This window comes from Chiloscyllium plagiosum, chromosome 30 (assembly GCF_004010195.1).
Source record: "Chiloscyllium plagiosum isolate BGI_BamShark_2017 chromosome 30, ASM401019v2, whole genome shotgun sequence".
Taxonomy (NCBI): Eukaryota; Metazoa; Chordata; class Chondrichthyes; order Orectolobiformes; family Hemiscylliidae; genus Chiloscyllium; species Chiloscyllium plagiosum.
The window spans coordinates 45,414,425-45,438,323 of record NC_057739.1 but is presented as its reverse complement, the minus strand read 5'-3'; the positions used below and the strand labels follow the sequence as shown (position 1 = coordinate 45,438,323).

The following is a 23,899-nucleotide window of genomic DNA, read 5'->3' as shown; positions in this document are numbered from 1 at the left end:
GCCTCTCTGGACCTCTATTTCTTCCCTCTCTATCTCCTGTGTGTCTCTGTCTCTCTATGCCTCTCTCTCTGTCTCTGTGTATGCCTCTGTTATTCTGTCTCTCTCTCTGTCTGTTTCTTTGCACCTCTGTCCCTTCCTGTGTCTCTGTCTCTCTGAGTCTCTATCTCTTGTGTCCCTGTCTCTCTTTGTCTCAGCTTGAGTTAGGATGTGTATATCTGCCTCTGTGTGTATATGTCGGTGTGTATCTCTGTATTGCAGTCTTTTTGCCAGTTTATCTATGTGTTTCACTATCTCTGTCTGTGCATCTGCTTCTGTGTCTGTCCATATCTGTATTGGTCTGTGTGACAGCAAATGTTCCCGAGGAGAAGTGGATGAGAGAGCCTGCAGAAAGTGATCTCAGGGATGGGGAAGAAGATCAATGAGGGGAGAACTCACAGTGATGGGGAGAATCCGACAGAAAGATGAGGAGAATTGGTTGCTGGGTGAGTGATGTGGGAGGAGAGGAGGAGTGGGTGGGAACATGGAAAGGAGATCCCTGTACAAACAATCTCCATCCCATCCTGTCCTCCCATGAGTTTATCAGCATTGAAAAGCAGATGTGTGGGAGCTGCTGACATTCATGAAATGAGCTATCTCTCATTCACAAAAGAATGACATCCCTCAGGATTATTATAATATATACCAGGTCCACAGATAATGGAAACTCATCAATGCCTCCACAAAAATAAATCAAAATGAATCACTTGGTTTGCTGCTTGTTGCTGTAGCTGTGATTGGAGATGGGTCTGACTGAGTCCCATCTGGGACTAGGAAACACGATTGTGTCTGACTTTGGAATCCAGGAGCCAGGAAACCTAGGATTGCTCTTTTGTTGATTTATTCTCTAAGAATAAGAGTGTGTGAATTCTGAATCTCAGGGAACGTGAGTTCAAACCTCATTGAGAAATTGTAACAGAGTTGGAATTGGCCAAATAGGTGAATAAAACCACATGATAATCATTGGGGCTCAATAAAAGTGACCTCAAAGCTGTCAGCTTATGTGAATGGGTAATTAATGTCTTGTAACCATAGTAACCTGTGGCCTCTCTGTGGATTGGCACTGTATGTGACCAATGGTCTATCCACTACATTTTTAGGGTCACTCAAGGTAGATAATAAAACTTGTCTTTGCCAGAGACACCCACAGCCCCAGACTGATAAAAGAAAAATCATTTTTCTTTGTCCCCAAATTGAGAGGGATTTGCAAATCCCACTTAATCACATGAAGTGCATGTCACTAAAACAGGCCATTCAGCCCATCTACTTCACACTGAAAAAGCCTTTCCCCAGCTCCCTTCATCATACCTGATCACAATATCCTCCTGTATTTATCCAGTTTATCCTTACCTGTATTGATACCATTCCCCTCGAGCACTTCTTGTGGTGAACGAAGTTCACTTTCTCCCCACTTTCTGGGAGGTAAGATATTTCTCCGGGGTTCGTGATTGGATTTGTTAGTGACTATATGATATTAATGCTCATTAGCTCTGGTTGCTCCCACAAGTGGAAACATCTTGAGGTCAAGCCTGTCAAGACCCCCATCGAAGTCACCCCTCAGCCTCTCTTTATGACAAGGATAGGCTAACACCAGCTACAGTCGATCACTTTTCACTGTCATTGCTTTCCTCTCCTTCAGAAAGTGAAGGGGTTGGACATGGACTGAGATCGGGTGATTGACAAGTTTGAACAGTGTTTGGTGATGTGGACAATCATCAGCTGGCAGGATCCTGTACTAAATGCCCAGAATGTAGGAGAATTGCTAAACAGCGACAGGGAATGATTTGCAAAGAGCTCCCCAGCCCTCCATCTCTATCTGCCTGTTCTCTTTGTTCAGCAGATAGACCCCTGATACACAGCTGTCACCAGTTCCCACACACGGGGCACTGGCTCTTCAGGGACAATACTGAACACACACAGCAGAGTCACAGGATCGACAGCAGCAGGTCACCAGTCAGTGCGAACAGGTTTCATAACCCTCAGGGAATCGGAAACTATCCCTTCCACAAATATGACAGTTATATGATTCAGGTTCAAATGAGAAAATATTTCAAATAAACATTCTTCTTCATCTCTTCTGGACCCACACCTCAGTGAGAGTCAGTGTGTTTAGGAGCTGTACCCCAGTGAGAGTCAGTGTGTGTGGGAGCTTTACCCCAGTGAGAGTCAGTGTGTGTGGGAGCAGAATCCCAGTGAGAGTCAGTGTGTGTGGGAGCTTTACCCCAGTGAGAGTCAGTGTGTGTGGGAGCTGTACCCCAGTGAGGGTCAGTGTGTGTGGGAGCTTTACCCCAGTGAAAGTCAGTGTATGTGGGAGCTTTACCCCAGTGAGGGTCAGTGTGTGTGGGAGCTTTACCCCAGTGAGGGTCAGTGTGTGTGGGAATGTATCCCAGTGAGAGTCAGTGTGTTTGGGAGCTGTACCCCAGTGAGAGTCAGTGTGTGTGGGACTGTACCCCAGTGAGAGTCAGAGTGTTTGGGAACTATACCCCAGTGAGAATCAGTGTGAGTGGGAGCTGTACTCCAGTGAGAGTCAGTGTGTGGGAGCTGTATCCCAGTGAGAGTCAGTGTGTGGGAGCTGTACTCCAGTGAGAGTCAGTGTGTGGGAGCTGTACCCCAGTGAGAGTCAGTGTGTGGGAGCTGTAGCCCAGTCAGAGTCAGTGTGTGGGAGATGTACCCCAGTGAGAGTCAGTGTGTGTGGGAGCTGTACCCCAGTGAGAGTCAGTGTGTTTGGGAACTGTATCCCAGTGAGAGTCATTGTGTGTGGAAATGTACCCCAGTGAGAGTCTGTGTGTGTGGGACTGTACCCCAGGGAGAGTCAGTATGTGTGAGACTGTACCCCAGTGAGAGTCAGTGTGTGTGGGAGCTGTACCCAGTGGGAGTCAGTGTGTGTGGAGGCTTTATCCCAGTGAGAGTCAGTGTGTGTGAGACTGTACCCCAGTGAGAGTCAGTGTGTTTGGGAGCTGTATCTCAGTGAGAGTCAGTGTGTATGGGACTGTACCCCAGTGAGAGTCAGTGTGTGTGGGAGCTGTACCCCAGTGAGAGTCACTGTGTTTGGGTGCTGTATCCCAGTGAGAGTCAGTGTGTGCGAGAGCTGTACCCCAGTGAGAGTCAGTGTGTGTGGAAGCCATAACCCAGTGAGGGACAGTGTGTGTGGGAGCTGTTCCCCAGTGAGAGTTGTTTGGGTGGGACAGTGCGTGTGGGAGCCATAACCCAGTGAGGGACAGTGTGTGTGGGAGCTGTTCCCCAATGAGAGTTGTTTGGGTGGGACTGTACCCCAGTGAGAGTCAGTGTGTGTGGGAGTTGTACCCCAGTGAGAGTCAGTATGTTTGGGACTGTATCCCAGTGAGAGTCAATGTGTGTGGGAGCCATACCCCAGTGAGAGTCACTGTGTTTGGGAGCTATACTCCAGTGAGAGTCAGTGTGTGTGGGAGCCGTACCCCAGTGAGAGACAGTGTGTGTGGCACTCTACCCCAGTGAGAGTCAGTGTGTGTGGGAGCTGTACCCCAGTGAGAGTCAGTGTGTGTGGAGCTGTACCCCAGTGAGAGTCAGTGTGTGTGGGAGCTGTACCCCAGTGAGAGTCAGTGTGTGTAGAGCTGTACCCCAGTGAGAGTCAGTGTGTGTGGGAGCCGTACCCCAGTGAGAGTCAGTGCGTGTGGCACTGTACCCCAGTGAGAGTCAGTGTATGTGGGAGCCGTACCCCAGTGAGAGTCAGTGTGTGTGGAGCTGTACCCCAGTGAGAGTCAGTGTGTGTGGGACTGTACCCCAGTGAGAGTCAGTGTGTGTGAATTACTTAAAACTGATACTTTCATCCATTGAGATTAAAAGCTAGTATTTAAATGTGGTTGGAAATCCTATTAGTGTACTCACTTTGAAGTGCAGTCACTCTGATGGAAGTTTTTTTGTGATATCAGACAGGTGTTTTGCTGGGCTTATTCATTCATTGAATGGTTGAGGCCTAATTAAAGGGACACTGGCTTTGGATGGAATGTGAATTAAAGGATGTTGTGAATTACTAGCTGCTAAGTCTCTCTCTTTTTCTCTCTCTGTTTGTCAGCTTTGAGGTGCTACACCCCCTGCTCCAACGGGGGCAGGTGTAACAGGAATCCGAATGGTACTGAAGATTGTCTGTAAGTAAAAAGTATTGTTGGTTTGGGGGTATGTTGAATCACTCTGCATTTTATCCCAAGAGTTTCCCTTTCTTTTCCCAGTCATTTCTCTGCCCTACCTTCCCTTTCCCTTCCCTCTTTCCCTGCACCTCAGTTACCATTTCCTTCATTCTCTCTCCTCCTTTCCTCTGGTGTTTGCCCCACGTGCTTCTCTTTTCTGCACTGGGCAGGCACAGTTCTGCGACAGTCCCTGTGCTGTCCTGTAATTATGCTGCTCAGGTGATTTATTTTTGTTTCTGATACAAATATGCCATTGCTGATTGCAGGACTCAGTCTTACACGGATGGTAAGGTGTTTCACTTTAACTTAAGAAGTTACTTTTTGTTTTGAATCTGGCCTCCCTGGGAAGAAGGTGAAAAGTGATCGCGTTCTTTAAAAAGGAATTGGTTGTGGATTTTGAAGGAAGTGCATGCAAAATAGGGGCAGATAGTCACCATTTAGCCCCTCAAGTCTGTTCCAGCCTTCAATAAGATTATGCAAAAAACCCAAAGAGCAACAGATGCTGGAAATCAGAAACAAAAACAGAAATTGATGGAGAAACTCAGCAGGTCTGGCAGCATCTGTGGAGAGAGAAACACAGTTAACATTTCGGGTCCAGTCATCCTTCTTCAGGACAGAAGAACTGGACCTGGAGTGTTAACTCTGTTTGTCTCTCCACAGGTGCTGCCAGACCTGCTGAGTTTCTCCATCAATTTCTGTTTTTGTTTCCATAAAATTACGGCTGATTTATTAGTATTCTGAATTCCACATTCCAATTTGCCCCCAATTACCTTTATCATTCTGTCTAACATGAATCTATCCATCTTAACCTTCAACATATTTAATGACCCACTTCCACCACATTCTGAGGTAGAGAGTCTCAAAGTCACACAAGCTTCTGAGAGAAACATTCCCCTCCTTGTGTCCTGAAAAGGTCACCCCTCATTTTAAAACAATGCCCCCCTGGATCTGGACTGACCCACAAGAGGAAACATCCTTTCCCCAACCATCTTGTCAAGACCTCTCAGCATCTTATAGACTTCCATCAAATCACCCCTCACTCTTCTAAACTTCAGTGGAAACAAGCCCAGCCTGTCCAACTATTCCCCAGACAGCAACACACTCATTCCAGCTCTCAATCTGGGAAACCACTTCTCAACCATATCCAGTACATTTGCATTCTTCTTTAAATCAAGAGATCAAAACTGCACACAATGTTCAAGATGTGACCTTACCGATGCCCTGTATAACTGATGCAAAACCTCCTTACTTTTATATTGCATTCCTCTCATAACAAGTGATAGCTTCCCATTTGTTTTTTTGGTTACTTGCTGTAGTTTCACACTAATATTTTGTAACTCATGCACTCAAACACAGAGATTCCTCTGTACCTTGGAATTCTGCAGTTATTCTCCATTTAAGCAACACTGATTTTTTAAAAAGTCTCCCTTCCTAAGTGAAATATTTGACATTTTCCACACCATACTCCCATCTGCCAGGCTGTTTCCCACTCACTCAGCCTACTTCTATCCGTCTGTAATTTCTTTGTGTCTTCTTCACAACATATTTCTCTACTAATCCTAGTATCATCTGCATTTCTATCCAAAATGTTATCCCTACCCCATAACATTTTATTTTCCAAAGTAACTTTATCGAATGTTTTCTGGAGATCCAACTCCAGTGTAACTCCAGGCTCTCCTTTATCTATAACACATGTTACTCTTTCAAATTACTCCAATAAACTGCTACTTTCCAGTCTGATGGAGTGTTTCCTGAATCAAGGGAAGTTTGAAAAGTTAACACCAACTATCTCCTACCTCAGTATACCTCTTTCATAAACTGAGGACAATGTCCATTTGGACCCAAAGATGTGTCAGCCACAGCTCCACCTGTTTGATCAGCACCACTTCCCTTGTGATTGGACTTTCTCTAAGATCCTGTCTCCTTCCCCACCTCCTGGTTTACAGCTACTCCTGGAATGGGCTTTGATAATGAAGACAGAAACTCATTCAGCTGCCATGTATTTATTATTAACTCTCCATTCTCACTCTCTACAAGACCAACATTCACTCTTTTACTTTGTAAATACCTGTTGATATTCTTGCCATTTCTTTATACACCTCCAGTTACCTTCCCCTTTCTAACTTTCTCATCTTGATTAACCTTCCAGTTATTCACTGCCATATTCTGAGCAGTCACCTGATCTTACACTCACCTTTGCACAGTTTTATGAGTTTTCCATAAATTTGATGCTGACCAGGATTTCTTTAGCTAATCATGGAAATTTCTTTATTTATTCATGGGACATGGGTGTTGCTGGCTTTGGCCAGCAGTTATTGGCCATGCCTAATTACCCCTTGAGAAGGTGGGGGTGAGCTGCCTTCTTGAACCGTTGCAGTACATGTGCTGCAAGTTGAGCCACAATGCCCTTAGAGAGGGACTTGCAGAATTTTGACCCAATGACACTGAAGGAAAGGCAATATATTTCCAAGTTAGGATGGTGAGTGGCTTGGAGGGGAATTTGTATATGTTGATATTCCCATGTATTTACTGACCTTGTCCTTTTAGATGGAAGTAATCATGGGCTTGGTAGGTACTGTCTAATTTGGTGAATTTCTGCAGTGCACCTTGTTAGATAGTACACACTGCTGCTACTGAGTGTCAGTTATGGAATAAGTGAATTTTTGTAGATGTGGTGCCTATCAAGTGAGCTGCTTTGTCCTGGATGATGTTGAGCTTCATCAGTATTGTTGGAGCTGCACCCATCCAGGCAAGTGGGGAGTATTCCATCACATTCCTGACTTGTGCCTTGTAAATGGTGGACAGACTTTGGGGAGTCAGGAGGTGAGTTATTCACAGCAATGTTACTCAGCTCTGATCTGCTGTTGTAGTTACTGTTTATGTGGTGAGTCCAGTTATCCTTTCTGGTCAATGCTAACCTTCAGGATGTGGGGGACTCAGTGATGGTAACAGCATTGAATGTCAAGGGACAGTGATTAGCTTGTCTGTTATTGGAGATGGTCATTGCCAGGTATTTATGTGGCATGAATGTTCCAAGCCTGGATATTTTCTGGATGTTGTTGCATTTGAACATGGACGGCCTCAGGATCTGAGGAGTCGCTAAAAGTGCTGAACATTGTGCAATCATGAGTGAACATCCCCACTTCAGACCTTGTGATGGAGGGAAAGTCATTGATGAAGCAGCTGAAGATGGTTGGGCCTAGGACACTACCATGAGGAAGTTGAACCTTCTCTTGAAAATTTTTCTTTATAGTTAGAATATACTTAGAGTATTCTGGAATATTCTCTTAAATATGCATCTATCAATCTGACCTAGCACCCCAGTTCACTTTAGCTAGCTCAGCTTTCATGCCTACATATTTGCCCTTATGAAGCTTAAAATATTGCCCTTTGACCCTAACTTCTCCCTTTAAAACTGAATGCAAAATTCAATCTTATTGTGATTGCCATTTCCCAGGGTGTGCTTTTCATTTGAGATTATTCATCTATCCTGTCACATTACACAATATCTTGTCTAATAGAAGCAGCTTTCTGATTGGTTCCAGAATGTGTTGCTGTAAGAAACAATCTTGAAATCTTTATGAATTCCAAATCCAGGCTATTACTGCCAACTTTATTTTTCTGGTTTACACATGGATTAAAGTCACCCCATGATTATTGCTATCCTTTTACCAGAACCACTCAGTTTGTTTGTTTTGTATGCCCTATGCTGGTTACAGTTAGGGACGTATACAGCATATCCACAAGCGATTTATTTCACTAGCATTCCTCATTTCCTCCCAAACAGATTCTATATCCTGAACTCATGAACCAACATCATCCTCAAACATTGCACGTATGTTGTCCTTTATTAACAGTGCTACCCTTCCAGCTTTACAGAGCTTCTTATATTTCTTGGAAGTCATATACTCTTCAATAATCAAGACTCAATCTTTATCACCCTGAAGCCATGCCTCCAATGTCTATCACTCACATTCATTTCCTTCAATGTGCGCTATCATTACTTTGTAATGAAGGCTATGCACATTCAGATACAGAGCTTTTAGTTTTGTCTTTTTGTTATCTTTGTAACATCTAATCTTGATTGTGCATTCCAAGATTTTCTCTCTGCTCTTTGAGTCATTCTCTGACCCGCGTTTCCAATTTTACTATTTACCTCTCTTACCTTGTCCTTACTCTTTGATTTGCCAGAGCTTTCCACATCTGATCCTTTGCACCCACTCTTTAGTTTAAAGTCCTCTCCACTCCCATAGGTCTGTGGTTCACAAGAACAGTGGCCAGTTACATTCAGGTGTAGATTGACAGCCCCCACTTCTCCCATGCCAGTCTTTGAGCCATGTATTTATCTGTCTAATTTTACATACCCAATACCAATTGGGGCTGAGGTAATAATCCAGAATTTAGATTCTGACTTTTAATTTACAACCTAGTTCCTCATAACTCTCTGTATAGAACCTTTTTCCTAGTTCTGCCTATGTCATTGGTGGATATATGGACCACAACCATGGGATCCTCCCCCTCTTGCTGCAAGTTCCTCTCTGACACTAAGCAAATGTCCTGAGCGTGACCCTTGTTCTAGACGCACAATACGGCCATTTAGACTTTTGCTCTTTGCTGCAGAGAATCGTGCCAATCCTTCTGACTGTACAATCACCTGCTACAATTACATTCCTCGTGGTTCCCGCCACTTGAATGGTTCTCAGTAACATGTTTAGTTTACACAGCCCCTCTGTAACCCTCATCTCATCCAAACAGGCCAAGAGAACCTCAAATCTATTAGGCAATTACAAAGGCTGATGCTCTTGCAGTCCTGACCTCTGTGTCCTGTTACCCACCTCACTCAAAGTTTCATCCACCCATCGTATCTCCAAACAAAGAATCCAGGTTACCATCCCCCTGCAAAGCCTGTAGTTCAGATCCAGTTCTCAAACTCTGAGCTAAAGCTGCTTGAACTTCAAACACTTCCCACAAAGTTTTTTTATCCTGGCATCCAGAATGTCCCACATGTTTCAGTCTTGATACACCAGGTGAACTACTATCCTCAATGAATCTGAATCAGTTAGTTAGCTTATTCACTTATTTATTTTCCCTTTTATTTATTCAATCAACTTTTATTAACTTTACTCTCAACTTGTGCACTGTGTTAAAATTGAACAGTAGAAAATCTTAAACCATTTACTAGAGGCTCACAAACCTAGCTCCTTTCTCAAGAGCAGAGCAACAATTAGCTCCAAAGAATCTTGGAACAGGAAGGAAGGAGCAGGTAGAGGTTTCCTTTCAAAGACCTGATACAGTTCTGTAGTGATGTGATTGGACAAATAATCTCTGTGTGTTGTGATTCAATGGAGGCCACTAGAACAGTCGGTTGTGTTGTGAGATTTTGTTAGAAGGACTTTATTACAGGATGGTTTTCTAGGTTGGGCAAGGTTGTCTTGGGCAGAAAGCATTGTTGGTGTTGGAGGGTTGTGGTGTTGGGGTGTTACCATGATTGGTGGATTGAGTTTTATATTTTTTGAATCCTTGATGATGGCGAATGTTCACTTCCAAATTTGTTGGCTTCCTTCCCTCACAGACATTAGTAACCTGCTTGGGTTTTAACGGGGTCTTGGTTGGGCTTTTATTAGTTACCCGGTTGAGCTTTTATTGGTTACTTGGTTGGGTGTTTATCGGTTACCAGGTTGAGTTTTTATTGATTACCTGGTTGGGGTTTTATCGGGGTCCTGGTTAGGTTTTTATCAGGGTCCCAATTGGGTTTTCATTGGGGTCCCTGTTGTGTTTTTATCAGGGACCCGGTTGGGTTTTTATCGGGCTCCCGGTTGGATTTTTATTGGGGTCTCGGTTGGATTTTTATTGGGGTCTCGGTTGGATTTTTATCGGGGTCCCAGTTTGGGTTTTTATCGATTACCTGGTTGGGTTTATATTGGGGTCCCAGTTGGGTTTTTACTGCGGTCCGGTTGGGTTTTTATCAGGGTGCCGGTTGGGCTTTTATCGGGGTCCCGGTTGGGTTTTTATCAGGGACCCGTTTGGGTTTTTATTGGAGTCCCTGTTTCAGTTTTTATCGGGGACCCGTTGGGTTTTTATCGGGGTCTCGGTTGGATTTTTATCGGGATCCCAGTTTGAGTTTTTATCGGGGACGGGGTTGGGTTTTTATCGGGGACCCGTTTGGGTTTTTATCGGGGTCCCTGTTTGAGATTTTATTGCGGACCCAGTTGGGTTTTTATCGGGGACCCTGTTTGAGTTTTTATCGGGGTCCCTGTTTGGGTTTTTATCCGGGTCTCGGTTGGGTTTTTATCAGGGTCCCGGTTGGGTTTTTATCGGGGTCTCGGTTGGATTTTTATCGGGATCCCAGTTTGAGTTTTTATTGGGGACGGGTTTGGGTTTTTATCGGGGTCCTGGTTGGGTTTTTATCGGGATCCCGGTTGGGTTTTTATCGGGGTCTCGGTTGGGTTTTTATCGGGGTCCCGGTTGGATTTTTATCGGGGCCTCGGTTGGATTTTTATCGATTACCTGGATGGGTTTTTATTGGGGTCCCAGTTGGGTTTTTAATCAGTTACTGGGTTGAGTTTTTATTGATTACCCGGTTGGGTTTTTATCGGGGTCCCGGTTGGATTTTTATCGATTACCCGGTTGGGTTTTTCAGTTACTAGGTTGAGTTTTTATCGATTACCCAGTTGGATTTTTATCGATTACCTAGTTGGGTTTTTATCGGGGTCCTGGTTGGATTTTTATCGATTACCCAGTTGGGTTTTTATTGGGGTCCTGGTTTGGTTTTTATCAATTACCTGACTGGGTTTTCATTAGAGACCCGGTTAGGATTTCATTGGGTTCTCTGCTGGGTTTTTACAAATTGTACAGTTTCCAACTGTTGCAGTGCGAATTGAACATCTCATCTCAATGTTGTTATCTTGTGGGTCAGTCACAAGGTTAAATGCAGCATGATATTTATGTAACTGCCGAGCAGTGCCTTGTGTCTTGCCATCGCTGAGGGATTGCAAAAGATGTAAAGGTGAAGCTTAAGGATAACCTGATAGAGATCTTCCTAATGTTGAAAGAAATGGGTCAGTTTAACATGGAGGACAGAAATAGTGGGTCATTAATATGAGAATCACAAACCAATTGGAGATAATATGGATCTTGCCCCCAGACAGAGTGGGCAATGGGAATTGTTTAACAGGGAAACTGGATGAACATGAGGGAGAAAGGAATGGGAGGAAATGGGAAGACAGTGAACTGAAGATCGGGTAAGAGGAAGAGCATCATGTGGAGCAGAAAGACATCACCGAGTAGAAGGATCGAATGGCTTGTTTCCATGCTGAGAATTTCTGTGTCAGATTTAAAAATGTTAATCTTTGCTTTGAATTGGGACTAAGAGGTACGGGGCAAGGAGAAGCTGAGGGAGGTGGAGAAGCTAACCTCTTGGTCCAGTGTTCGATTAATTCAGAGGGTGAATTGTTTTAAAAAAAACTGCATTGTGGATCGACAAACATTTTGATTTCCAGCCCCGCGACGCATCGTCCTACCATCTGTTGACTGTAAGGATCACACATTGTGTCACTCACTGTTCCGTATCTAAACTCTTCCACACACACAGCCTCCCTCCCTCCCTCGTGCCCCAGCCAGGGCCATGAGCAATTACCAGACAAAGTCCCAAAGCATCCCTTTCAATAAGCGAAAGCCAAGCCACACCACTCAGGCAAACCTGCACCCCCCGCCCCCCACCGCCTTGCCAACGCTTCAATCTTTAAATCTGTTTTTCTCTCATTCTTTCAGTGGCTGACAGCTGGAGTTTGGTTGGACTTTGGGGTCTATTGTTAGACCTCAGATTAATACTGTGTGACTAATCATCATGTCTGAGGCTGTCAGGGCACGTCTTGCTGTGACTGCTCTTTGCTGGGTTACAATGCCAGCGCAGATGGACACACATTCTAATTAGACCCTTTCGTCCTTTCTCTCCTTCAGCCCCTCCAATCCATTCCCTCCCCCCCCAACAATGAAATGAGGAGGGCGCATGTATTATTCTTGAAGGAGAGATAGGCATCCTCATCATTGAGGACACAGAGTAATATTTAATAAGGTTCTAGCACTAAGCACCCTGAGATTTGGGTTAGCGACAAGTGGGATTATGCAGTGAAGCAACTTGGCAAATGGCCCTTGTTTCAATGTGTCTCCCTCAGTCACACAATGCCTTCATTGTGTAGAGCTCAGGCCCAGACCCAACCCCATTCAAAACCCCAGCCCAATCAGAGAGTGTAAAAAATCTGTCGTTAGAGAGGTGCCGGTGAATTGTCTTCATGTGAAGAAAACACTGTCTCTCTCTTTTTCTGTTTCTCTGTATCTCTCTGTCTGTCACTGTCTCTCTCTCTTTCTTCTCACTCTTTCTCTTCTCACTGTCTCCTTACTTTACTCTCCCTTCTCACTGTCCCATTCTCTTTTCAGTCTCACTCTCTGTGACCCCCATCTGTTTCTCTCTGTCTCTTTTTCCTTGTTTTTCTCTTTGTCTCTCTTTCTAATCATCCCTGGCTCCTTTGCTGTACTCTTCTTCATCTTTGTTATTCCCTCTCTCTTTCTCAGAAAACTTGATCAAACAAGAGAGATTATTATGCAATATCTTAAAGGAGCAAAGAGAAGTAGAGGGAATGAGTCTGAGCGGGAGTGCATGTAAGTAAGAGAGAGGGAGAGATCTGGAGATTGGTCTCTCCAGCTGGGTACATTCCAGTCTCTGTTCCCAGTCTATTGGGTGGACTCTGCACACAGGGAGATTTCATTCTGGGTTCCTCATCTTCGGAACAACATCCCAGTTCATGGAGAGGCTGAGAAGATAGATTTAGAGGAACGGACCTAGAGACAGGGATGTTCAGTGAATGGGGAGAGACTGGATATGCTGGGCTTGTTCTCCTCAGAGCAGAGAAGGTTAAGGGGGAATTTAATTGAAATATCCAAGATGATGTAGGTTTGGATCGAATCAATAAGGCAAAGATGTATCCGGGACAGGAGGGTCAGTGACCAGAGGGACACTGATTGAAGTATAAGAACCAGAGGTGGGAGAGAAGGAGAATGTTTTTGACACAGTGAATTGTGTTCTGGGACATGCTGCCTGAAAGGGGAGTGGAAGCAGATTCAACAGGAACTTTCCCAAAGGGAATTGGAGTAATACTGGAAAAGGGGAAATGTGAAAACTAATGGCGAAAGAGCAGTGGATTGGAATTAATTGGATAGCTCTTTCAGGCATGATGGGCTGATGTACTGTATCATTCTCAGACTGATTCAACCAACCCCCTCTCTGCTGACTCACCCACATTGGCTCCTACTCCAGCAAGACCTCATGTTTAACAATCTCGTCACTCTTTGGCCTCACCCCTCCCTATCTCTCCTCAACCTCACAGCCCTCTGCACTCTCCACCACCAGAGTTTTGCATTTCCCTGATTTTAATCCCTCCGCTATTGAGACTGTCCTTCAACTGCTTTGGCCCTAAGCTCCAGAATTCTCACCCTCTAAACCTCTCCGCCTTTCTCTTTCTCTTTTTCTTTTAAGATGTACCTTAATACTGACTTCTTTGACTCCACTCTAGATTACCTGGTCCTCTAATATCTCCTTTTTGTAGTTAGGTATTGATTTTGATTTCATAATGCCCCCTGTGAAGTGCCTTGGCATGGCTACTGTTGTTACAGGTGCTGAATAAACGTAAACTGTTGTTGGATGGGGGGCAAGGTTTGACCTTGTGTTTCCCCAAGCCTCAGCTCCTATTGTTTACCTTCAGAGTAAGAGGCAACAACATCTGTCGGGTGTGAGATCCTGTCAGACACTGGGCCATTATAACTGGGAGTTAGGCCCACAGCCTGAGACTGCTGTCTGGCTGAGAGAGTGAGACACAGGATTAACATGATCAGAGTTGCTCCATTGAGCTGCTGCAGGAGGTAACCCCACTTGCATTCAATGTGCCAAATGTGGGTAATGCTTCTTATAAGATGGCCACCTACATGGGTGGCTGCGTGATAATTTTAAAAGGACCATGGAGTGCAACAAGTCCATTGTGTCCAGCAAAAGGGAAATTAGATGGAACCTGACTACATGCAACTTTCCTCTAATAACGGTGTTAACTTTCACTGCAGTAAAGATTCCACATTCCATATTCAGCAGGTTTGAGACTATGCAGTGTCTTTTTTATTCACTCACAGCATGTGGGCATTGCTGGCTGGGCCCACCATTAATTGCCCGTCCCTAGTTGCCCCCTTGTGATGATGGGGGCGAGCTACCTTGTTGAACTGCTACAGTCCACATGCTGTTGGCTGACCCACAATGCCCTTAGGGAGGGAATTCCAAGATTTTGACCCAGCGACACTGAAGGAACGACAATATATTTCCAAGTCAGGATGGTGAGTGGCTTGGAGCAGAGCTTGCAGGGGGTGGTGTTCCATGTATCTGCTGCCCTTGTCCTTCTAGATGGAAGTGATCATTTGTTTGGAAGTCTGTCTAAAGCTTTTCTGTGAATGTTTGCACAGCCTCTTCTAGGTAGTAGCAGCAATATGTACTGAGGGTTGATGGTGGAGGGAGTGGATAATCTGGGTGGTACTTGGCTGGGTTGGATTTGTCCTGCTTTTTGCGTACAGGACATACTTGGGCAATTTTTCACATTGTTGGGTGGATGCCAGTGTTGTAACTGTACTGGAACAGCTTGGCTAGGGGAGAGGCAAGTTTTGGAGCACAGGTCTTCAGCATTATTGCTGGAATATTGTCAGGACCAATTGCCTTTGCAGTATCCAGTGTCTCCAACTGTTTTATGACATCACTTAATGTCAGAGAGATCTACAGCACAGAAAAAGGCCCATTGAGTCTGTGCTGGTCAATAACATCTACATATCTATTCTAATCCCATTTGCTAGCACTGAGTGTTGTAAGGCTTGGCATCACTGGTGCACATCTAAATCCTTCATCAATGTGATGCTGGTTCCTCCTTCTCCCACCACCACAGGCAGTGAGTTCCAGATCCCACCACTCTCTGGGTGAAAAGATTTTTCTCACATCCCCTCTAAATCTCCTTCCCATTCCCTTCAATCTATGCCCGGGCTCACTGATCCCTCTATCAATGGGAAATCTTCCTTCCTGTCTATGCTCCTTATAATGTTATTCACCTCAATCATGTTCCCCCTCAATCTCCTCTGCTTTAAGGAAAACAACCCCAGTCCGTCCAAACTCTCTTCATCACTGAAATTCTCCAGTCCAGACACCATCCTGATAAATCTCCTCTGTACCCCTTCCAGTGTTATCACACCCCTCCCATAATCTGGATTCCAGAACTGCACACAGTACTGTTGCTGTGGCTTAACCAACGTTGTATATAGTTCCAGCCTTACGTCCCTGCTCTGAAACTCTAAGCCTCTATGCCTTCTTAACCACCTTACTAAGAAGTGAATTGAATTGGCTGAAGACTGGTATCTGTGATGCTGGGGACCACTAAAGGAGGCCAAGATGGATCATCCACTTGGCACTTCTGACCAGAGGTGGGTGTGAAGATTTAACGTCTTTTAATCTCAATGACACTGAGGTTAATTGGGGAGGTGGAAGCTTCTTGGTGTCTGTTACCGAGTCTCAAGTTGGCCAGGCCCTGACCTTCCTGAATCATTCTAATTCAACATCTGAAGTCAGGTTACTGTTTACATATGAAAGTGAAAGTATTTTTGGAGCTGTGCTTTGATGTTTAAGTTTGAGGTGAGAAGTGCTATTCAATAATTAATCAAAAGACAGAAGTCATTTATTTATTACACAAACACCTGGGTTGAACATTGATCAACGAGTAGGCAAGCCACACTCGCTGCTTCTTGCCTTCCTCCTTCAGTCTCAAAGGTTGAACTGTAATATGACACATTCCACAGGAACCTTCCTTATTGTGAGAATTGTGATGTGGAATCTTCCAGAAATGAGCCATTCAGCCCCTCCACTCCCTGCTGATCTTTCTGCTCCACACAAACCACCCCTGCCCCAGTCACCATTCCCTTCTGCCACATGCATCTTCCCCATAAACATACCAACACCATTCACTTGGACCCCTCTGTGTGGGAGAGAGCTTCATCCTCTCCCCATTCTCTGGAGGAAGACATTTCCCCTCAATTCCCCACTGGATTGATGAAGCACCCTCTTAGATTGGTGACCCCCTGCTCCAACTGTCTTAGAAATAAAACCATCGTCTCAATATCTAACCTATCAAAGCCTCTGGACACTTTAAAATACATTTTCTGCTATCATGCAGCTTTTGAGAGGAGAAAGCAGGGTTAATATTTCAAGTCCAATGACTCTTCATCAGAGCTGGTTAAGACACCAAACTTGAAAGATTAACTCTACCATCTCTCTCCACAGATGCTGCCAGACCTGCTGAGTTTTTCAAGCAATTGCTGTTTATGTTTCAGATCTCCAGAATTCTTTGATTTATGTTCCCAATCAGCTCCTTTTGACATATAATGTACATGGGGTATTATAAAGACAAAGTCATCATAGTCTCTCAGAGTTAGTAGAAAGAGACAACTCTCTGATGGTGTGTTGAACCACAGGAACACTAAGACTCAGGCGAAGGGAGAAGTTGAGGAGGAGAATCCTTCATGTCAATATCAGCCAGTGCAGGAATTGAACCCATGCAGTTGGTATCATTCTATATCGCAAACTAGCCCTCCAGCCAACTGAGCTTACCGACCCCCATGACACTGTAATATTTGGAGCTGTGGTAGCTCAGCTGCAGGCAGTGCCATGGGCTGTTATTGGCTGTGTGATTCATAGGCCAAGGTTACGAACTCTGGGATATGAGCTGTAATCTGGGCAAAATTGTGGAGAAAATTAAATAAAACTGCAAAAACAAAACTAGCCTTAGAAACAGTGAGCATCAGACTCTATATAGCATCACTGAGGACAGAGTGGCTCAGTGCTTAGTACTGCTGCTCCACAGCGCCAAGGACCCAGGTTCGATTCCAGCCTTGGGTGACTTTCTGTGTATATTCTCCCCCTGTCTGCATGCGTTTCCTCTCGGTGCACAGTCCAAAGATGTGCAGGTTAGGGTGGATTGGCCATGCTAAATTTTGCCCCATAGTATCCAGGGATGTGCAGGTTAGGGTGGATTGGCCATGCTAAAGTGTCCAGAGATGTGCAGGTTAGGATGGATTGGCCATGCTAAGTTGCCCCACAGTGTCCAGAGATGTGCAGGTTAGGGTGGATTGGCCATGCTAAAGTGTCCAGAGATGTGCAGGTTAGGATGGATTGACCACAGGAAATGTAAGGTTACAAGGATAGGGAGGAGGGTGGGTCTGGGTGGGATCCTTTTTGGAGGTTTGGTGTGGACTCAATGGGCCAAATGTCTCCTTTCTGCACTGTAGGGATTCCATGACACTGCACCTGGAGTATTGTATATAGTTTGGGTCCCCTTACCTGAGGAGGGGTGTAGCTTCATTGGAGGCAGTTCACTACATTGATTCCAGAGGTGAGAGCTTTGTCTTATGAAGAGAGTTTGAGCAAGTGAAGCCTCTACTCTCTGAAGTTTATAAGGGCGAGAGGAGATCTAACTGAGGGATATAAGATGCTAAAGGGGATTGACAAAGTAGACATGGAGAGGATGTTTCCTCATGTGGGGTAATTTAGAACGAGTGGGCATGGGTTTAGGATACGGGACAGCAGATTTAAAACAGAAATGAGGAGAAAATAATCTCTCAAAGGTTTGTGAATCTATGGAATTCACTGCCCAGAGTGTGGCTGATGCTGGGACATTGGGTAATTTTAAGGAGGAGATAGACTGATTTTTAATAAGTAATGGTCATGGAGAGTGGGCAGGAAAGTGGAGTTGAGGCTGAGATGAGATCAGCCATGATGGTATTAAATGGTGGAGCAGGCTTGAGGGGCTCTATGGCCTCCTTCTTCTCTTGACTCTTACATAAATTACCAGATTGTCATGAAAACCCATCTGGTTCACTGATGTCTTTTAGGGAAGGATCTGGTCCTACATGTAACTCCAGATCAACAGCATTCTCATGGACTCACATCTGCCCTCTGGAATGGTTGAACAAGCCACTAACCTCAGGGGCAATTCAGGATAGGCAACAAATGCTGGACTTACCAGTGATACTAGCAGGCCCGTTAATCAATGTAAAATTTATAACGGTTATGAACAGTAATAAAATCAAACTGCCACTCAATGTACGACTCATTTCAGAACTATCTGTTCTGTTCAAAGACTGAAATCAGACAGCGATGACAGATCAGACAATCGAGAGAGTTTCAGAAGTGGTTCATAGAAGATGCTGACTGGAGCCTATATGGGGGTGGGGAAATTGCTATTGCTTACCGATGAGTGATAACTGCTCCCACCATCTCATCAAATTATTCAGCCTTTGCCCTAAATTTGCTCACCCTGTCCTCTCCATTATTTTCCACCAACCTCACAGACAGACTACACTGCTATAGCACCTTCCACCTTGGGATGGTGACAAGTACCACCTGGACAAGGAAGCAAATCCCAAAATCTAGTAACTGCTGTAGAATCAGAAATGTGACAGGCAATTCTTGCACAGCAAGAATTCACAAACATGACCATTTAATTTGATTCTTATGATGTTGGTTCTCTGGACTTTAGGTTCTATTTAAAGGTAGCAACACCAACACTGCAGATTCCCTCAGCGCTGGCCCTCTGACAGCGAGGCACTCCCTCAGCACTGACCCTCCAACAGTGCGACACTCCCTCAGCACTGACTCTCCGACAGTGTGACACTCCCTCAGCACTGACCCTCCGACAATGCGGCACTCCCTCAGCACTGATCCTCTGACAGTGCTACACTCCCTCAGCACTGACCCTCCGACAATGCGGCGCTCCCTCAGCACTGATCCTCTGACAGTGCCGCGCTCCCTCAGCACTGACACACCAACAGTGCGGCATTCCCTCAGCACTGATACACCGACAGTGCTGCACTCCTTGAATACTGCAAGTATTGCAATATTGCAAGCGTTAGCCTGGATGAAGTGTCAAAATTCTGTGAGTGAAACATTGATGGTGTACAGCAGAGATCTTTCCTTGACTCATTGAGCTGTGAGGAATGAGGTTGTGAGAGTCTCCTTAACTGTCTTCACACAGAAATTGAACTGTCCAGAGGAGCACCCCATTTCATCTGCTGATATCTGTCATACAATTTCACAAACCGATAAACAAGAGCCTGAAATAGGAATAGGGCTGCTGATAGAATTGAAGACACTTTCATTTTTTGGCAAGTGAGTTACTGCCTCTAACACTGGCTGAAGGCTTGTGTATGTGGGACTGTACCCCAGTGAGAGTCCGTGTGTGTGGGACTGTACACCAGTGAGAGTCAGTGTATGTGGGACTGTACCCCAGTGAGAGTCCGTGTGTGTGGGACTGTACCCCAGTGAGAGTCAGTGTGTGTGGGAGCTTTACCCCAGTGAGAGTCAATGTGTGTGGGAGCTGTACCCCAGTGAGAGCCAGTGAGTGTGGGAGCTGTACCCCAGTGAGAGTCAGTGTGTGTGGGAGCTGTACCCAGTGAGAGTCAGTGTGTGTGGGAGCTGTACCCCAGTGAGAGTCAGTGTGTGTGGGACTGTACCCAGTGAGGGTCAGTGTTTATGGGACCTGTTCTCTGAACCTTGATCCTGACTGATGTAACTCACCAATGTGTTCTTCCTCTTTCATTTTCAAATTGTTTCCACTCTTTGCAATTCTTGTTCCTTGCTGAGGTTTCTCTGTTAACATCAGTTCCCTCTTTACCCTCTCTTGTGTCACGCAGTGTCTGGAATGTAGCCCCTGTCTCAATGCTGAGATGTCGTATGTTTGTTATCAAGAGAGCTCTCCTCATTGGGGGGGTTGGGGGGGGTTGGGGGGGGGGGGGGAGCTGATGATTTTTTCAGGAGCTGAATGAAATCCTGTCCACGTGGGGACCAGCACCACAACCTCTAGTTATTGTCCATACTGTCTGCTCCACCTACTTCATCCATGGCAGCTCTTTACAGCATTACCAGGACAGGGTCAGGACAGAGTTAGATATAGAGTGAAGCTTAATCCACATTGTCCCCATTGAACACATTGTTGGTTACTTTCATATTACTTTTTGTGCCATCTTGCTGTGCGCAACCTGGATTACATTTCAGACATTCCAGCAGTGACTGTGCATCATGAAATTCTTCACTGTTTGTAAAATATTTCGGGATGCCCTGTGGTGTAAAGACAGGTTGTCTCCAAGATAAAGTCATTCATTTGTTTCTCAGTGCTCTGACCTGGGCTGCCAGTCCTGTATCCATTTTTGATTTCCCCTCATCTTCAGCCCTCCTGGTGCTCAGGCCCTTGGTGTCTGGGGCAATGTTGGGCCTGTCTGTAGCTGAGCTAGGAAGTCAAACATTTGTACCTCTCTCGTCTAAGGCTCTCTGACAGGGAGGCCGTTAGGTTGAACTCTGTCAATGTTGGTCTTTGGTACAAACAGCAAGTGAACCTGGTGAGAAGCAACTGAACAGACAGCATGAAAAATCTAAAATAAGCTTCTCAACCAAAATAGACTTTTTAGAAACAGATAAAATTCTCTCAGGACCAGACAGGGTAAACACAGGATGTTCCCAATGATCTGGGAGTCCAGGACCAGGGGGTCACAGTTTAAGGATATGAGGTCAGCCATTTAGAAGATGCAGAAGTTATGCTGCAGTTATACAAAACCCTAGTTAGGCCGCACTGGGAGTACTGAGAGTAGATTAGGGCGCCACAGGAAGGATAAATTGGTCTTGGAGGGAGAACAACATAGTTTACAAGAATGATACCTGGACTTCAGCGGTTACGTTATGAGGACAGATTATACAATTTAGGCCTGTTTTCTCGAGAATTTAGAAGGTTAAGGGGAGATCTGACCAAAGTCTTCAAGATATTAACAGGAAAAGACAGGATAGATAAAGATAAACTATTTCCACTGGTTGGGAATTCTAGAACTAGGGAGCACAGTCTAAGAATTAGAGCCAGACAGTTCAGGAGCGATGAAAAGAAGCACGTCTATACACAAAGGGTGGGAGAGGTTTGGAACTTCCTTCCACAAATGGCAGTGGATGATGGATCAGTTGTTAATTTTAAATCTGAGATAGATACATTTTTGTTAAATAAATATATTAAGGGATCTGGGCTAAGGCAGGTGTTAGGCCACAGATCAGCCATGATCTCACTGAATGGGAGAACAGGCTTGAGGGGCTGAATGGCCTACTCCTGTTCCTATGTTTTTATTTTGGAGATGAGGAGATATGTTTTCATGCAGAGAGTGAAGAGTCTGTGATATTCCCTGCCACAGAAAGTGATTGAGGCCAAAACATTTCATGTTTTCAGGAAGGAGTTAGATTTGGTTCTTCGGGTTAAAGGAATCAAAGGGGATTGAGTTGGATGATCAGCCATGATCTTATTGAATGGCAGAGCAGGCTTGAAGGGCTGAATGGAGAAAGTGAGGTCTGCAGATGCTAGAGATCAGAGCTGAAAATGTGTTGCTGGAAAAGCGCAGCAGGTCAGGCAGCATCCAGGGAACAGGAGAATCGACGTTTTGGGCATAAGCCCTTCTTCAGGAATTCCTGAAGAAGGGCTTATGCCCGAAACGTCGATTCTCCTGTTCCCTGGATGCTGCCTGACCTGCTGCGCTTTTTCAGCAACACATTTTCAGCTTTGAAGGGCTGAATGGCCTACTGCTGCTCCTATTTTCTGTGTTTCTTGGAAACTGGTTGCATGTGGGAGCCAGAAAAGCAGAGGATAAATTGAAAGATAAATGGGACTAGGAAAGGATAAAGAACAATGTACAAATCAAGGCTCTGTTGAGTAAATCAGGTTTCACTTTTAAGGCTAGGCCTCATTGGGCCCAGCAGCCTCTGGGCAGGTGTTTTGTATCACCTGCTGCCTCAATGCCTCCTGTTGGTTGACGTTTTTATTGCTCATTAACTCTCTGGAATCTGAAACAATTTCAGTTGATTACACTCCGTTGGTGAGGAATGTGCCTTCAATTGGAATAGCTACTGTTGAATGAAGATAAAGTCGGGGGGTCAGAGGGGAGATCTTTTTTGTGGGAGAAATAGTGGTTCCTGGGTCTAATTGTGAATTAAAAATAAAAATGAGGCGAGGACCTGACTCCCGCTCGGACTTAATGAAGGAAGGGCAGGGCCAAAGTCACTGATCTGGTACCAGTGGCCCTGGATCTGTAGGCCTGGAGCAGAGTCAGGGTGACCTGGAAACAGAGCCATGCCGCATGTGAGGGATTGGAGAGTGGCTGCTCTGGGACACGACGGACAGACAGCAAATCCGTGCAGGATGTTCTCCATCATAATGTGAGCTCCATTCAGTGGCTATGAGCCGAGCAACCCCCCCCCAACCCCCCCGAACACGGTTACCAGCAGCAGATGTCTGCTGGCATCGCGATGGGAAAGCGAACTCCCAGCTTAACATTATCATCAAGATCAAAGGTCACAAAGCCATCTGTCCCAGACACCCCACTGTCAGAAACTCTTTTGAGATTTTTCAGATTTTGGGATCAGAGAATGGCATGTGAAGGAGAGAGAGAGAGAGAGAGAGAGAGAGAGAGACTCCCTCCACACAAACTGACTCTCACTGGGGTACAGCTCCCACACAAACTGACTCTCACTGGGATGCGGCTCCTCCACACACTGACTCTCACGAGGATATGGTCTCCCACACACACACTGACTCTCATTGGGGTACAGTCCCACACACACTGACTCTCACTGGGGTGCAACTCCCACACACACTGACTCTCACTGTGGTGCAGCTCCCCCACACACTGGCTCTCACTAGGCTATAGTCTCTCACACAGTAACTCTCATTGGGGCACGTCTCCCACATACACTAACTCTTGCTGGGGTACAGCTCCCACACACACACTGACTCTTACTGGGATGCGGCTTTCACACTCACTGACTCTCACTGGGGTACAGCTCCCACACACACTGACTCTTACTGGGGTACAGCTCCCACACACACTGACTCTCACTGGGGTACAGGGTCCCACACACGCTGCCTCTCACTGGGGTGTGGCTTCCACAGGTCACTGACTCTCACTGGGGTACGGTCTCCCAAACACACTGACTCTCACTGGGGCACGTCTCCCACATACACTGACTCTTGCTGGGGTACAGCTCCCAAACACACTGACCGTCACTGGGGAGCGGCTACCACACACCCTGACTCTCACTGGGATACGGTCTCCCAAACACACGGACTCTCACTGTAGAGAAAGGGATAGTGTGTGGGTGGTTGTGGATGATAATTGTTAGTTTCTGTAGTTAGAGACAGAAACTGAAGTGATTTGAGGTCTGGCTGCACAGGGGGATCCCAGAGCTCATTCAACAGCATCACTCAATACTTATCATAGAGTCATAGAAATGTACAGTATGGGAACAGACTCTTCGGTCCAACCCGTCCATGCCGACCAGATATTCCCAACCTAATCTAGTCCCACCTGCCAGCACCCGGCCCATATCCCTCCAAACCCTTCCTATTCATATACACATCCAAATGCCTCTTAAATGTTGCAATTGTACCAGCCTCCACCACCTCCTCTGGCAGCTCATTCCATACACGTACTACCCTCTGCATGAAAAATTTGCCCCTGAGGTCTCTTTTATATCTTTCCCCTCTCACCCTAAACCTATGCCCTCTAGTTCTGGACTCCCTGACCCCAGGGAAAAGACTTTGCCTATTTAC

General features: G+C 45.5%; 1 protein-coding gene across 1 annotated transcript in view; it reads left to right on the top strand.

Moving 5' to 3' along the window:
- LOC122564628 (neurogenic locus notch homolog protein 1-like) overlaps positions 1-23,899 on the top strand; it is a 132,439-nt gene that overhangs the window by 40,351 nt on the left and 68,189 nt on the right. The window contains exon 3 of the mRNA XM_043719718.1: positions 4,088-4,160. Coding sequence (XP_043575653.1) covers positions 4,088-4,160 — 73 coding nt within the window. The remainder of the gene's footprint in view (positions 1-4,087; positions 4,161-23,899) is intronic.